The sequence below is a fragment of the Staurois parvus genome, unplaced genomic scaffold, assembly GCF_062004578.1.
Source record: "Staurois parvus isolate SC_StPar_1 unplaced genomic scaffold, SC_StPar_1.0 ptg000056l, whole genome shotgun sequence".
Lineage (NCBI taxonomy): Eukaryota > Metazoa > Chordata > Amphibia > Anura > Ranidae > Staurois > Staurois parvus.
In genome coordinates, this window is record NW_028317852.1 from 655,566 (window position 1) to 670,509 (window position 14,944).

The window sequence follows — 14,944 nt, forward strand, 5'->3', positions numbered from 1 at the left end:
ATTGGGGTTGACTTACTAAAGGCAAATAGACTATGCCCTTTGCAAGTGCAGTTGTACTCTGCAAGTGTGGTTGCTCCAGAGCTTAGTAAACGAGGTGAAGCTTCACTTTGTAAAGAATAACCAAGCACATACAAGGAAAATTAAAAAAAACCCCAAAAGAACATGTTTTCTTGCACATGATTGGATGATGGAAGTCAGCAGAGCTTACCCTCATTTACTAAGCTCTGGAGAAACTGCACTTGCAAAGTGCACAGCCTATTCCTAAAGCAATTACAATACACACAACAATGCTGTAGTCATGGGATGATGCAGTATAAGTCAATGGTAACTAAGCTGCCATACTGAAAAATGTGCAAATGCATTGAAAAATGTTGGTAAATATCTTATCTGAAGAGTAGGGGCGGACTGACCATTTGGAAACTCGGGCACTGCCCGAGGGCCCGGGGTCAGTAGGGGACCCCATGAGATGCCCCTGGTACCTTTTTCATAGGCTTTTTTGAGTTTGGGCAAGGACACAGGGGCCCCATGATCCCCTATTGCCTGGGGGCCCCATGAGTTGTCAGTCATCCCCTGCTAAAGAGATGATTTCTCATTGCTTACTGCACATCAGGAGAGTTAGGGCTCATGTACACTGCAGCTGATAAACTAACGTTCAGGAGCTTTTATGCATTTTTTTCAGCAGCCCCTGAACTCTCCTTAATGTTTTCCTATGTGTCCATGTACACATAGTTGTTTACAGTCGTTTACAGGCAGTTGAGTTTACAGTCTTTTTTTGAACACACCAAACGTGCATTCAGGAGTAGATTTTACCGGCGTTTCAAACGCCAAATGCTTGTAAACGTGTGTAAAAGCGGTTAACCGCATTTATAAGCATTTGAATTTAGTAGTGTTTTTTAACTGTTCCATGTCCAGATGCTGTCCAGAGCCTTTTTTCATCATCAGAAATGCATGCAAAGCGTTTTCCAGTGTTTTGAGAGGAATAGAGGGAGCAGAAGCAGAGAGATCAGTATGTGTTGAGATTACCTATCTTTTCTGGTTGTACTCACTATGGATCCCATCATGAGCATAATGCAGCACGTTCTACCATTTTTTCCTTCACATGAAAACTGGAACTGACTGCAGTGGTGTACTAGGTCCATTTGAGTATACCAGATGGCATGTATACAATTTTTGGGCAATTTTTAGGCATTTTTTCAAGGAACCCCTGAAGAAACCTGAAAGCACCCTGGTCGACAAAGACTGTTTTAAGGGACTAGGAGAACTCACTCTGCCAGGTCTTCTCTGTCTTTTAACCCATTTACAATATTAACCCTATGTTTGTTTATCAATGGATCCCGACTACAAAGCCAGGATCTTTCCAGAGCCTGGACGACTGAGTGACATCAGCCAATAGTGGATTTTAGCCTACTGTTGGCTGAAAACGGGTCACGGGAGTGCTGAACAAACTGCATTCCTGTGATCCACAGAAGCACAGCCCCAAAAAATTTTGCCATCCTTCTCCTTTAAGCCCCTGGCACTGGCGGGAGGCGGGTTTAGGGACAGCCTGGCTGTCACGAAGGTCACATGATTGGAAAGCTCCCAATCACAGGTAGCTTGTAGTGTTTGTTTACATCGGGTCCGAAAATATGTGGCCTCTCGGTGTCAAGGCCCAGCCTAGGGTTGCCAGCTCATCCATTTAAAACTAAACACAGGTTCTGAGGCCAATTTAATGCAGATAATGCACTGAGTTTAATGACCACTTTAATCAGCCACAGAACCTGTGTAATTATTATGTGTTCGGTTTTAAAGGGATGAAGTAGCAACCCTAGCCCTGCCACTGAGAGGCTGCTTATTTGTGTACCGTCCTTGCCTAGGAGTTCATATTGTGTTGGTTTTTATTCTACACAAGAAATAAGTGTTTTCCTATTGACCATTAATATTAGCACTGACCAAACAATAATTGCTCTGAGATCAGCCAACCAAAAAGAGGCTTGGGTGTCTGTAAACCCTGTAATCCACAGAGACTTGGAAGTAGCAGCTCTTCAGAACGAGGCTTGGCTATCAAGTAAACTAGCTATTCAGAACGAGGCTTGGCTATCAAGGAAGCCAGCTATTCAGAACGAGGCTTGGCTATCAGCAAATCCTGCTATCCAGAACGAGGCTTGGAATGGACAACGTGTTCTCTGTGTGTGGTAGGCTGTAACACGTTACCACAGACTAGCGTGCCATAAAGAACTACAGCCCCCAGTAGCCCTTGCGGGGCTCCTTGTCGCAACCCCTATACCTGGGCAGATTGAAGACGAGGCTTGGAACGCTCGTCTCATCACCACCATTGTTGCTGTACTTCCGGCCAGGTCCAATTTTCTGCTTATAAAAGAGGTAGATTACAGCTCCCGGTAGGATTGGATGTGGTAGTATTTCATGTCGTTGTGTCTAGGACAATGTTCCGGGGTTAGAGCGGGGTGTGGAGGAATTCGGCAGGCCGTGCAGGCGACATTGTCTGTACAGAGTCAGAAGCTGAGCTGTCAGTGCTGGCAGCCTATTGATGGTTGGGTGTGCTGGGTGTACAGGACTGCCTGCCCTGCCATCTAGTCATCAGGGGGCACAGATGAGAGCCCTGAATGTTCTCTGATCACTGGTGATCAATGACAATGCTGGATGGAGGGGGGAGGCAGGGGACGGTGGCTGGAAGGGGCTTCTATTGATAATCCTGCCATGTAAACATGTAGAATGTTTATTGTGTGCCATATTCTCCTCTGCACTACTGATCACTATGGCATTCTGGAGGTACATAGACATCATGCACTACTCTTCCCTTTAATCCAGATGACAGCTGGTAGATCAACATTGTACATGGGAAATTGTACATTGAAAGGAGATGGAAACAATACCAGAATGACATTTATTCTTTAGTGCCCTTTACATGCTGTAGGCAGCCTATTGAAATGAATGAGGTGGCCTAGTGCAACGCATGTGAGCTGGCACAATACACAGGTGCATCCAGCATAAGGGCCGGTTCCAACTAGAACAAGTTCATTTTTGCACATTTCAGGTTTGACAGCCTGTTCAGTTCAACCTGCTGGGAACGCACAAAAAGGAGTGAAGATGCTATGTTTACAAATCACGCTGCACCACTGCATGCTTCTGCGATGCCCTGTGGTTTGGTGGCTGCAAGCATGCTGCATTCACAGGATGCATTTGGGATGCTGTTAACAATTCATGTTAGTGTGTGACTATCAGAGGCATCATGTTCATGTGTGGTGTGGGGTATATGCCTGGAAATGTACCCCTGGGCGTTTTTCCAGCTCTCCTGAACACCTTTCTTCTGGTCAGAGAAAAGCAGCGTCAAAACCATGTCTAAGGCTGCATTTGTAAATGCGTTTAGACATGTTCAAGCACTTAAAGCAGAGTTCCTGTGCAAATTAAAAAAAATGTCAGCAGCTACAACAACTGTAGCTGCTGACTTTTTTTCAAAAAGGGACACACAGCTGTCCCTCGATCCCGTGGTGTTCCCACCCCCCGAAGCCCCTTTCACTGGCTGCCCTGTGTTCCCGGCACCGGCATCTTCTGTGTGGGCACCTGGCCTTGACAGCTTGAAGCTTCACACCCAGGTGCCCACTGCGCATGCGGTAGTAGCGCTGCCATTTGTGAATGGTCCATAGTCTTCTAGTACATGTCACATGTCCCAGAAGACATCTTCTGCTTCCTATAGGCCAGGGGTAGGCAACCTGCGGCTCTCCAGCTGTTGCTGGACTACAAGTTCCATCATGCCTTTGCAAGTGATAGCTGTAACTGTCAGTTTTGTAATGTTGCAGTGCCTCATGGGAAATGTAGTTCCACAACAGCTAGGGAGCCGCAGGTTGCCTACCCCTGGCCTAGGCGATCGATGCGGAACTGGGAGTGGGTACCTGCTCCCCAAAGGTGCCAATCCTTAACAGAGAGCAGGGGACCAGCCCTTTAAGCGGAGCTTCCCCTTTTGGGTGGAGCTCCACTTTAAATTAATTTCATTGGACAGAATATTAATTTATTCTGACCATTGTAGTGAATTAATGCTCAGGCGCTAATGCTCCTAACGGTAATGCACCTTTATACACATTTAGTTGCAGCAATGAACGCACTAGCAGTGGGGTTTTTTTTCTGCCTATAAACACCTATGTGTGCATGGACACCTAGGCTGTCATAGAGGGCATTTTGAAGGCAGAAAAAATTGTCAAATGTTCCTAAAGGTGGTGGGGTTTTTTTTTCAGAGCCTAGTTTGCATAAGGACTTATCGTGTGAACTGGCTCTTAAAGTGATTGTAAAGGCTGAAGGTTTTTAACCTTCATTCTATTTTGTCAATCGCAGCCAGTGAGCAAGTGGGAAGAGAGAGGGTGAGGCCAAGCCATGACTCCATGTGTGAATGGACACACGGAGCAGTGGCTGGGGAGTGAGCACGTTCGGGTGCCCCCATAGCAAGCTGCTTGATGTGGGAGCACCCGACAGGAGGGAGGGGCCAGGAACATCAGCAGGCGACTGGAGAAGAGGAGGATCTGGGCTGCTTTGTGCAAAACCACTACACACAGCAGGTAAGTATAACATGTTTGTCATTTAAAAATGCTTTGGTCTCTTTGGAGCTATCTGCAGTCAGATCGCTCTTCAGGGAGCATTTGACAGGCTGTGACCTTCTCACCACCACTCTAACCCCTTGATCTCAGCACTACCAAGCTACAACCGAGTGCATTATACACAGCTGCAGGGCAGTTGCATAGTAGCCCCATTTACTTGAATTGCTCACACACCATAGTGCCTGCTAAAAGTGACGGGGGTAAAGATTCCTGCCACAAAGCAAAGTGCCCCATCATGTGTGCACCCTCAGCTGCTGCCTCTGCAGCTGAAGGGGGAGCAGTTGGGACAGTAAAAATGCAGCTAAACCCCTAATGTGTACAAGCCCATAGAGGGGAACTTCAAACCTGCCCCCCTTGGTTTTTCCCTTTCATCCTCTCTTACATGTTAGGTGGGGTTACCTGCCAGCGAATGCAGCATTGTCCTGTTATCTGCTACTACCAGCTGGGTCCCACCGCCACATCTTTTCTTTCTGCATCATTGGGAGCTGCCTGTCTTTTCTGGGTTCTTGCAACTGACCCTTAATTGAAGCAAGACATGCCTTTCTCACCTAGATAGGAGTGGAGGCAAGGGATGGCATTGAGTAAAACGTGTATATATTGCAAAGTGAAAAACTCTATTTTGGGAATGTAGGTAAGCTTTAAATGCTCCTTGACGCATAACTACACCCCCCAAAAAAATGTAATATGTTTTAGCTCACCACTCATTGGATGCAGTAGCTGCATTAGGTGTTTTTTTTTTTTTTCCAAGCTTTTAATCCTTTTGTTTCATGTGGTGATTTGTCAGTAACACGCCTCTTGACTTAAGGTGGCTACGTTCACTCCACTGTATCTATGGAGGAGCAACCTAGCCACCCTTGGACAGAAGTGCCACTGCAAGAGTAATTTTTGTGGACTTCCCAGAGTTGAGCTTTAAAATAAAATTATACTTAATGCATTTCTATTTGGCAGTCCACAGCAGTATATATCATTTGATTCTAGAATTTTTCTTTTGATTTGATGATAAAAGCTTGTAAGACTTTATACTTTATTGACTTAGAGCCTGTGTTAACTGGCTTTGGTCTTGTTCACATTGGAGCTGAGCCCCATATACCATGATCAGGCTGTTTTTTGCAGCATTTCTAGACTTCGGGTGCTGTGGGTAAGCAGCCTGTTGAAATCTATTAGGATGCAGTGGCTGCATGGGCACAGCTGCTCATCCTAATGTGACAGGTATGTGGGTAAGCAGCCCTGAGTTCAGACCGTGTCACATTAGGACAGGTGGCTGTGCCCATGCTGCTGTTGCATCCTTATAGATTTTAATGGTCTGCCTACATGCAGCACAAGAGGTCTAGAAACACTGCAAAAAAAAAAAAAGTCCTGTTCACGGTATAGGGGTCTCTGCACCAATATGGATAACGCCTAAGAAATGGTTCTGGGATCACTAAGAATTTATTGAGGGGTGACATCTGACTTTCAGTTAACCTACAGAATTGTTTTTTCGATCTGCGTTTGACTTCCTATAGACTTGTGTAGTCCTATAGACTATGTTGCATTCCTATAGACTTGTGTAGGAATGCAAAACCCACTTGACGCAAACAAAAGGCCATGAAGACAGGCTTTTAACCCTTTAATGACATTTTAGACCCGAAGATTACTTAAACTCCCCAAAACAATATGTATTTTTTTACAATAGATGCCCTGTAGAGGTTTTCAGAGCATGTAGCGATAGAGCAACTCTGCAGCATCTTCAATTACTTTGAAAACCTGCACCTTGGGAGTAAAAATGTAAACAATCTCCTGGCTGCTATAGCAGACAGGCGTTTGTATACATGCTGGCTCGGCTGCAGACATAGTTCTTGTGTCTATGGCAGCAAATGGGTTAAAGAGGAACTACACTCTGAAAGCTGTGCCCAAAAAAGGCAGGCAGAGGCCAAAGGACTAGTCGCCAGTATTTCTTGTGCTCTCCCTGCAGCTGATGTTAGCCCACTGGCATTTTAGGTGCCTGAGTCGCTGTCCCAGAGCCAGTTGTATCCAGGCATAGTGATGGTGCTTAGGTGCCACTCTAGCACAAGCAGGTCACAAGGCGTGCAATCAAGATAAATGCCTTCCATAATAGCTGTGGATCCTTCAACGTGTGGTTTAGTCATTATTAATTATACAGTGATGGGTGCACAGTGGAAGAATATGTACTGTATATAAATGCAGACAAACTGTACAATGCAAAGTGCTATATTTGTAATATGTTATAACACCTTGCCAATGGTTCAAGAATACTTTGAATGACCCAGATCAGAGCAACCTAGGGCCCTTTTTAGGCACCCTAATTGATTGATAGTCTGTAATGACATGTTGGTTTGTGGCTGGTAGCTATGTGGTTGGGGGTTTTTATGGCATGATTTTAAACTTTGTGCTTTTAGCTTTTGTGTGTGTGTACTGAAGACTGAATAGTCACACTACAGTCCTCCTATTTATGTATTCTAAGTGACAAAAGAAAATTTTTTTATTGAATAAATTCTGAGTGGTACAGAGTTTCATACAGCACATTTGTATTTTCTGTTTGTTAGCCAATCCATAGAATATCCTTTCCTGCAACCACAGTCTGTGTTGATGGGGGGGTGGAATCTCTCCTGTAGCACTATTGTGTTCTGTTGGCGGGGAGCCTTCCCTGCTGGCAGATAACAGTGATCACTGCTGGCAGCTATAACCACCAGCAGTAATCACATGTTAAAAAAATCTAACTGGCTGGATCAACCTGGGTACAACCAGCCTGGCCATAGATGGATTGAATCTGTTGGTCCCTGCTGGATTGTATCTCGGCCATACAAATAGTTTTTTTTTTTTTTTTTCAAGCTGTCTGTGTCCTCATTAAGAGGACAGGTGGTCACCAAGGAGGAGACCATGGAAAATCTTAACTATGGATATACAATTCAAAGTGCAATAGTCCAGATTGGTGGCTGGCAGCTTTATACTGGAGGGGACCTGGCTGTTCCTAGTGAGGGGGATATCATCTACCTGAGCAGGTGTCTATTACCAGTGAAGATTCCTGGCTTCAAATAACAAAAGCGTTTTGGCCCTTTGAGGGTCGCATCAAGGAGGTGAAGTTATCCTGTAAATGGACTGTAGTGCTTGAATCTGAAGATCTGAAAACACACTGCAAAACACATAGGTGTGAACCTATCCTAATTGAAGACTACACATACAAAGTTTGTACGAAAAGGCTCCGTAACTTCAAACAAGTCCTGTGTCATCCAGTATCCAGAGGAGGGAGCCCTGTATGCAGGCTGAGCGCCCATCCACCCTTAAGGGAACCTCTGGACCCAGCAGTACCTCATACCTAACGCAGACTGACTGACCAGATCTCAGAAGGTTGCCCACCACCTGCTAATTACAGATTACTACCTAGGATTATTATTCCTACATGCGCTTCTGGTGAGTGCGCACTTCTGCTATTTCAGTCACAATTCCATTGGGATAACTGCTTCATAGGAAACTACAGCTGGTGCCTACTGTTGAACTCTATTGATACAGTTGCAAGAAAAAGTATGTGAACCCCTTGGGATTACGTGGAGTTTTGCATGAATTGGGCATAAAATGTGCTCTGAACGTCATCTAAGTCATAACAATAGAAGAACACAGTCTGCTGAACATAATACTACACAAACATTAGCTGTTGCCATGGTTTAATTGCACATAACATGTAAACATTCACAGTGGAGGGAGGAAAAAGTATGTGAACCTTTGGACTTAATAACTGGTTGACCCTCCTTTGGCACCAATAACCTCAACCAAACATTTCCAGTAGTTGCAGATCAGACCTGCACAACGATCTGGAGTAATTTTGGACCACTCCTCTTCACAAAACTGTTTCAGTGTAGCAATATTCTTGGGATGTCTGGTGGGAATCGCTCTCTTAAGGTCATGCCACAGCATTTCAATCGTGTTGAGGTCAGGACTCTGACTGGGCCACTCCAGAAGGTGTATTCTGTGCTGTTGCAGCCATTGTTTTGTTGAATTACTTGTATGCTTTGGGTCATTGTCCTGTTGCATCACCCATCCTCTGCGGAGCTTCAGTTGGCGGACAGATGGTGGTACGTTTTCCTGCAAAATGTCTTGATAAACTCTGGAATTCATTTTCCCATCAATGACAACAATCCGTCCAGGCCCTGAGGCAGCAAAGCAGCCCCAAACCATGATGCTCCCTCCGCCATGTTTTACAGTGGGGATGAGGTTTTGATGTTGGTGTGCTGTGCCTTTTTTTCTTCACACATAGTGTTGTGTGTTCTTCCCAAACAACTCAATCTTGGTTTCATCTGTCCACAGTATATTTTGCCAGTAGTGCTGTGGAACATCCAGGTGCTCTTTTGCAAACTTCAAACGTGCTGCAATATTCTTTTTGGACAGCAATGGCTTCCTCCGTGGTGTCCTCCCATGTACTCCATTCTTGTTTAATTTTTTCCTTATTGTAGATGTGTCAACAAAAATGTTAGCATGTGCCAGAGATTTCTGTAGATCTTTAGCTGACACTCTGGGATTCTTCTTTACCTCATGCAGCATTCTGCGCTGTGCTCTTGCAGTCATTTTTACAGGACCACCTTGCCTAGGGAGAGTAGCAACAGTGCTAAACTTTCTCCATTTGTAGACAGTCTGTCTTACCGTGGACACATGAACATCAAGGCTTTTGGAGATACTTTTGTAACCCTTTCCAGCTTCATGCAAGTCAACAATTCTTGATCGTAGGTCTTCTGAGAGCTCTTTTCTGCGAGGCATGGTTCACATCAGACAGTGCTTCTTGAAACCAGTAAACCCAAAACAGGTGTGTGTTTTTTAAGGGCAGGACAGCTGTCAGTAACACATCCAATATCATCACACTGATTGGAGTCAAGGTTGGCTCACTCCTGGCTCCAAATAGCTCTGGGAGAAGTCATTAAGCTAGGGCCTCACATACTTTTTCCTCCCTGCACTGTGAATGTTTACATGTTATGTGCAATTAAACCATGGCAACATCTAATGTTTGTGTAGTATTATGTTCAGCAGACTGTGTTCTTCTATTGTTGTGACTTAGATGACGTTCAGAGCACATTTTATGCCCAATTCATGCAAAACTCCACGTAATCCCAAGGGGTTCACATACTTTTTCTTGCAACTGTATACTTATTTTCAAAGGAGCATTCTACTTCATTATCTATTGAGCGCTGCACTTTATTTATTTACAGCCAATAAGAACCTGTTTGGTGTTGGTATACTGAAAGCATCTCTGTCTACACCTCCAGAGGTCTCCGAAAATAGGGCTGATCAGAAGGGTGAAGCTTCAATTAAAAGCCGTTTTGGAGCTCAGTGGCAGTGCTATTAACTACACCTCCAAACAAACCCCCCAATCTATATTCACCACATCCAGCCAGGACTAGATACTGGGACAGATGCCCAACAAGTGTTGTACCCAGACTTGGACACGGTGGGCCACACACAGGAGTTTAGGGGCTGATTAGAACTTTACAAAGCACTGGCTTCCTTCAAATGAACACAGAGTGCATTCCATGTAGTGTTACTCAAATATCCTTTCCGACCAAGACTTCCCACCGAGGGAAATGTTGCATTTGGGGACTGCTGCTGGTCATTTATATGCCTGTACTGAAAAACAAAAGCTCACGAGAATGTAGGTGGGATGTAAAGGTGGCCATACACTAGTAGAATTTCATTTGTAAATACTCATTTTCAGAACATACATTCAAAGTTTCTCTTGTTGAGTGAATTGTGATTTCAGTTAGTCTGCAATGCCACATGCAGTTGGAAGCTAGTACTGCGACTCTTCAAGTCACATATGTACATTCTAGCTGTGTTACTCTGTAAGAGATGGCAGTACACTTAATTACAAGATAAGGATGCTGAATTTGAAACACATTAGAATATAAGTAGTATGTATTTTGTAACATTATGTTAGTACTAAATGGTTAGCACTTCTGCCTGGCAGCACTAGGGTTGTCGGTTCAAATCCTAACCACGGCACAACCTGCCTGGAGTTTGCATGTTCTCCCTGTGCCTTGTATGGCTTTCCTTTTGGGTATTCAGTTTTTCATTCCACTCTCCAAAGACCCGCTGGTAGGTTCATTAGCTCCTGCCTAAATTTGCCCTAATACAGTGGGGAAAATAATTATTTGATCCTCTGCAGATTTTGTTTGCTCACTTACAAACAAAGGAAGAGTCTATAATTTTTATCATAAGTGTATTTTAAATAATTTTTTAAAATGGAGACAGAATATCAACCAAAAATCAAGAAAAGACACATGATATAAATGTTATAAATTGAGTTGCTGTTCACTGAGTAAAATAAGTATTTGATCCCCTACCAACCAACAATAATCCTGGCTCCCACAGAGTGGCATGGAGGTGGAAACAAACTTTGGGGTTGTTTTTCTGCTACAGGTACAGGCCGACTTTGCTGCATTGAGGGGACGATGGAAGGGGCCATGTATTGTAAAATGTTGGATGAGGACCTTCTTCCCTCAGACCAAACACTGAGAGGGGGTTATGGATGGGTCTTCCAGCATAACAATTATTTATTTATTTCAGGTACTTATATAGCACTGTCAACTTATGCAGCGCTTTACATATATATTATATATTCACATCAGTCCCTAACCCTCAAGGGGTGTACAATCTAAGGTCTCTAACTTACATTCATACATACACATACTAGGGCCAATTTAGAAAGGATCCAATTAACCTACATGTCTTTGGAGTGTGGGAAGAAACCAGAGTACCTGGAGGAAACCCACACAGGCACAGAGAGAATATGCAAACTCCAGGCAGGTGGTGCCATGGCTGGGATTTGAACCAACGACCCTAGTGCTGCCAGGCGGAAGTGCTAACCATTTAGCCACTGTGCTGCCCAACACTGACCCGAAACATAACACCAAGGCAACAAAGGAGTTGCTCAAGAAGAAGCACATTAACCACTTGCCTACTGGGACTTATACCCTCTTTCTGCCCAGGCCAATTTTCAGCTTTCAGCGCTGTCGCACTTTGAAAGACAATTGTGCAGTCATGCAACACTGTACCCATATGAAATTGTTATAATTTTTTTTTCACACAAGTAGAGCTTTTTTTGGTGGTATTTACACAGCTGGGTGTTCTATTTTTTGCACTATAAATAAAAAAAAAGAGCAAAAAATTAAAAAAAAAAAGTTTTTCTCTGTTTCTATTACAACATTTTGCAAACAGGTAATTTTTCTCCTTCACTGATGTGCGTTGATGAAGCTGCACTGATGAGGTGGCACTGATGATGCTGCACTGATATGCAACAATAATGGACACTGATAGGTGGCACTGATGAGTGGCAATGATTGACAGCATTGAATGGCGGCACTGCTGGGCACTGATGGGTGTCACTGCTGGGCACAGATGGGTGGTACTGCTAGGAAGAGGTGGGTGGCACTGCTGGGCACTGATCATCAGTGCCCTGATGATCGGTGCTGATCCGTCTTTTGACAATTGCCGGTTATCGGCAGTACTTTCCTCACGTTGTGACAGCACGAGGAAAGTGCAGCCGATAACCGGGAACTGCACTTACCTGGTGATCTGCTGTGTCATTGAACACAGCTGATCACCTGGTAAAAAGCAGCTGTGATTGGCCTTTTACCACATCACGTGATCAGCTGTGTCCGTAGGCCAGAGCGATCACGGAGATCGTCGGGGGTGCACGGGATGGCATGTTCTGGGAGGATATGTTCTGGGAGTCATATGACGCCCTCCCAGAACTGGACAACCGCGCTGTAGCTGTCATTCGGCTATAGTGCGGTTGGCAAATGGCTAAGGTCATATATGACCTTTAATCCTATAGAAAATTTATGGAGGAAGTTGAAACTTCGAGTTGCCAAGTGACAGCCAAGAAACCTTACGAATTTAGAAAAGCTCTGTAAAGAAGAGTGGACCAAAATCCCTCCTGAGATGTGTACAAACCTGGTAACCAACTACAAGAAACGTCTTACCTCTGTGCTTGCCAACAAGGATTTCTCCACCAATTATTATTTTCCCCTCCTAGAGGGTTAGGGACCGATGCAAATTTAATATATGTATGTAAAGTGCTGCGTAAATTGATGGCGCTATATAAGTAACTGAAATAAATAAAATAAAATAGTATCAGTTAGCCAACTGGTCTTGTTCTGTAACATTGAAGACATTTTGTAGCTTCTCCAAGCAAGTTCTTCAACTTCAAAAAGTGAATTGGACATGCCTCAAAATGTCTCCTACATTTCAGAACAATTCCAGTTGAATGTGGCTAACTACTACTAGCTATACTATGATCTGGATAAATGAGAAACTTCATACATTATATATGAAAAACGTACATTTTTCAACATTGTGTAACCCCTGGTTCATATCTGCATTCCTGCGGTCCGCGATTTGCGCGGGCATGAGAGTCCATTAATTTGAATGGACTCCCGTGCCCATGAAAACGCAGAGAGCACGGGAACCTTGGTTCCCAGTATGGTTGCGATTTCCAGTGTGGGCCGCTTGCCATTAGAATTAATGGCACCCACCTGCGGGCCCGCATTCCTCTGTGCGGGTGTTGCGGCTACATGGATTTTTGTGCGGATCCGCAGCGGCACCACCCGCACAGATGTGAACTTAGCCTCACTCCCTGGTCTACAATGTGCATCTCTTTGGTACTTGCTGCTTGACCCTGGACCCCTAGATGTCTGTGGTAGGAGCATTAACCTGTAAAGGATTAATAATTGTGATCTCTAGTAGTCTCATATACCATGCCTATAGTCTCTGATTGCCTTGTGCAGCATGTCTCCAAACCTGTAGCTTGTTCACTGTATCAGACAATTGTTTCCTCTAGTATGTCTCCAGTCTTTGCAAGTCATGTCCAGCATTACTTACAGTATACTGACCATTATGTGCAGGCCCTGACTGTATTATAGTCATAATCTAGTGTAGTGCTTTTGTGAACCTTGGTACAATTGGATTTTACATTTTTGTATAATTTTTTTTTTTCCCCCCAAATGTTTGCTTTACTCCACAGCGTTTCAAATGGCTGAGTGTGAGACAGATGCTGAAAGTAGTCATTCTATGGATGAAAATGACACAGGAACTACATCCTTACAGGTAATTGAAGCAGTTTTTGTGGGGTTATTCCTGTATCCTTTTTGTAAAATGTATAGTCTGCCTTACACATGAAACCTTTTTGTTGCTTCAGTATTTTGGCTTCTCTAAAGGTAATAAAAATATACTCTGGATGAAGGTTAGCCACATAAGTAGCTATAGAAGATGCAAAAATAGAACAAAATTGCATCTGAACTAATTCCTAAATAGCGGCAGTTCATGCCGGCAGCAATGTTGGCTATACAGCCCCCTTTTTCTTGGTGCTTCAAATATTCAGGGTAAACGTTCAGTACCAAAACAGGTAACTCTGAGCTACACTCGGGATTACCTTGCAGCGTTGCTCAGGGATTCCCTTGATCACTTACCTTGTCCTGCGCTCCTGTGATATCCCCCCTGCAGCGTCCCCTGCTATCTCCTCCAGCCGATGCCAGCATCCGTCTTCCGGGTTTCGTTCCCTGCGAACTTCAAAAATTGTAAAAGTGACATTCACTCAATACAGTAAAATCACATAGTATCAAACCATTTCACATACATTGTGTCCCGAGTGCTTTGTCCTGTGCCCTGCCTACATTTTTACTGTTCTTTCTGCCTGGAAACTGAGAAATGTCCATGGCGTCCAAAAAGCGTCCCTTTAGGTCAAAAGCGGTTTTAGATCAGCTAGAGAACAGCGATAGTAAATCAGAACCACTTGCAGAATTGAGTGATAATGATTCGTGGGGAAATTCGTCATCAGACACTGAAAACGATTTTGCGACTAAACTCACTGATGTGCAAACTTGCCGCAATATTTCAAATTTCAGTGTTTTTGGTTTGATTACATTATTGAATTAATTTATAATTATTATATAATTTTTTATGATTATTATACTACAATTTATGATTTCGTGTTTCAAATTTTATCATACCCGGGATGTTTACTAGACTCTTGTTCGGCCAGATTTCAGTGAGTTATTCCTAAGAATTACAGGCCTACAATAAAAAAAGACATATCTCCATGCAAAAAAAATGTACAGCTTTGAGCACAGAAATATGGACATGATCAGACCGCTAGGGAGGTTAAAGAGTAGTCTCAACACAGGGTAGGTGCTGATTACAAAATTTCAGGCTATTTCAGGGTCCTGCAGTGCGGGACATTGATTTTAGATATTTGTTTTTAATTTTACATTCATTTTACATTTCATTGCACTCAACTGCAGTCCCTTTACATCTCATAATGCACTTATATTTTACTCTTTATTCCAATGTAATTGGAAATGTGATTGTAATTGTACTTATTG

The 14,944-nt window shown here is 43.7% G+C and overlaps 1 protein-coding gene across 1 annotated transcript in view; it reads left to right on the forward strand.

Annotated features, from left to right (window-relative positions):
- The first annotated feature begins 2,230 nt into the window (after positions 1-2,230).
- LOC149469949 (uncharacterized) overlaps positions 2,231-14,944 on the forward strand; it is a 29,487-nt gene continuing 16,773 nt past the window's right edge. The window contains exons 1-2 of the mRNA XM_089668146.1: positions 2,231-2,358; positions 13,588-13,670. Coding sequence (XP_089524272.1) covers positions 13,596-13,670 — 75 coding nt within the window. The 5' untranslated portion in view covers positions 2,231-2,358; positions 13,588-13,595. The remainder of the gene's footprint in view (positions 2,359-13,587; positions 13,671-14,944) is intronic.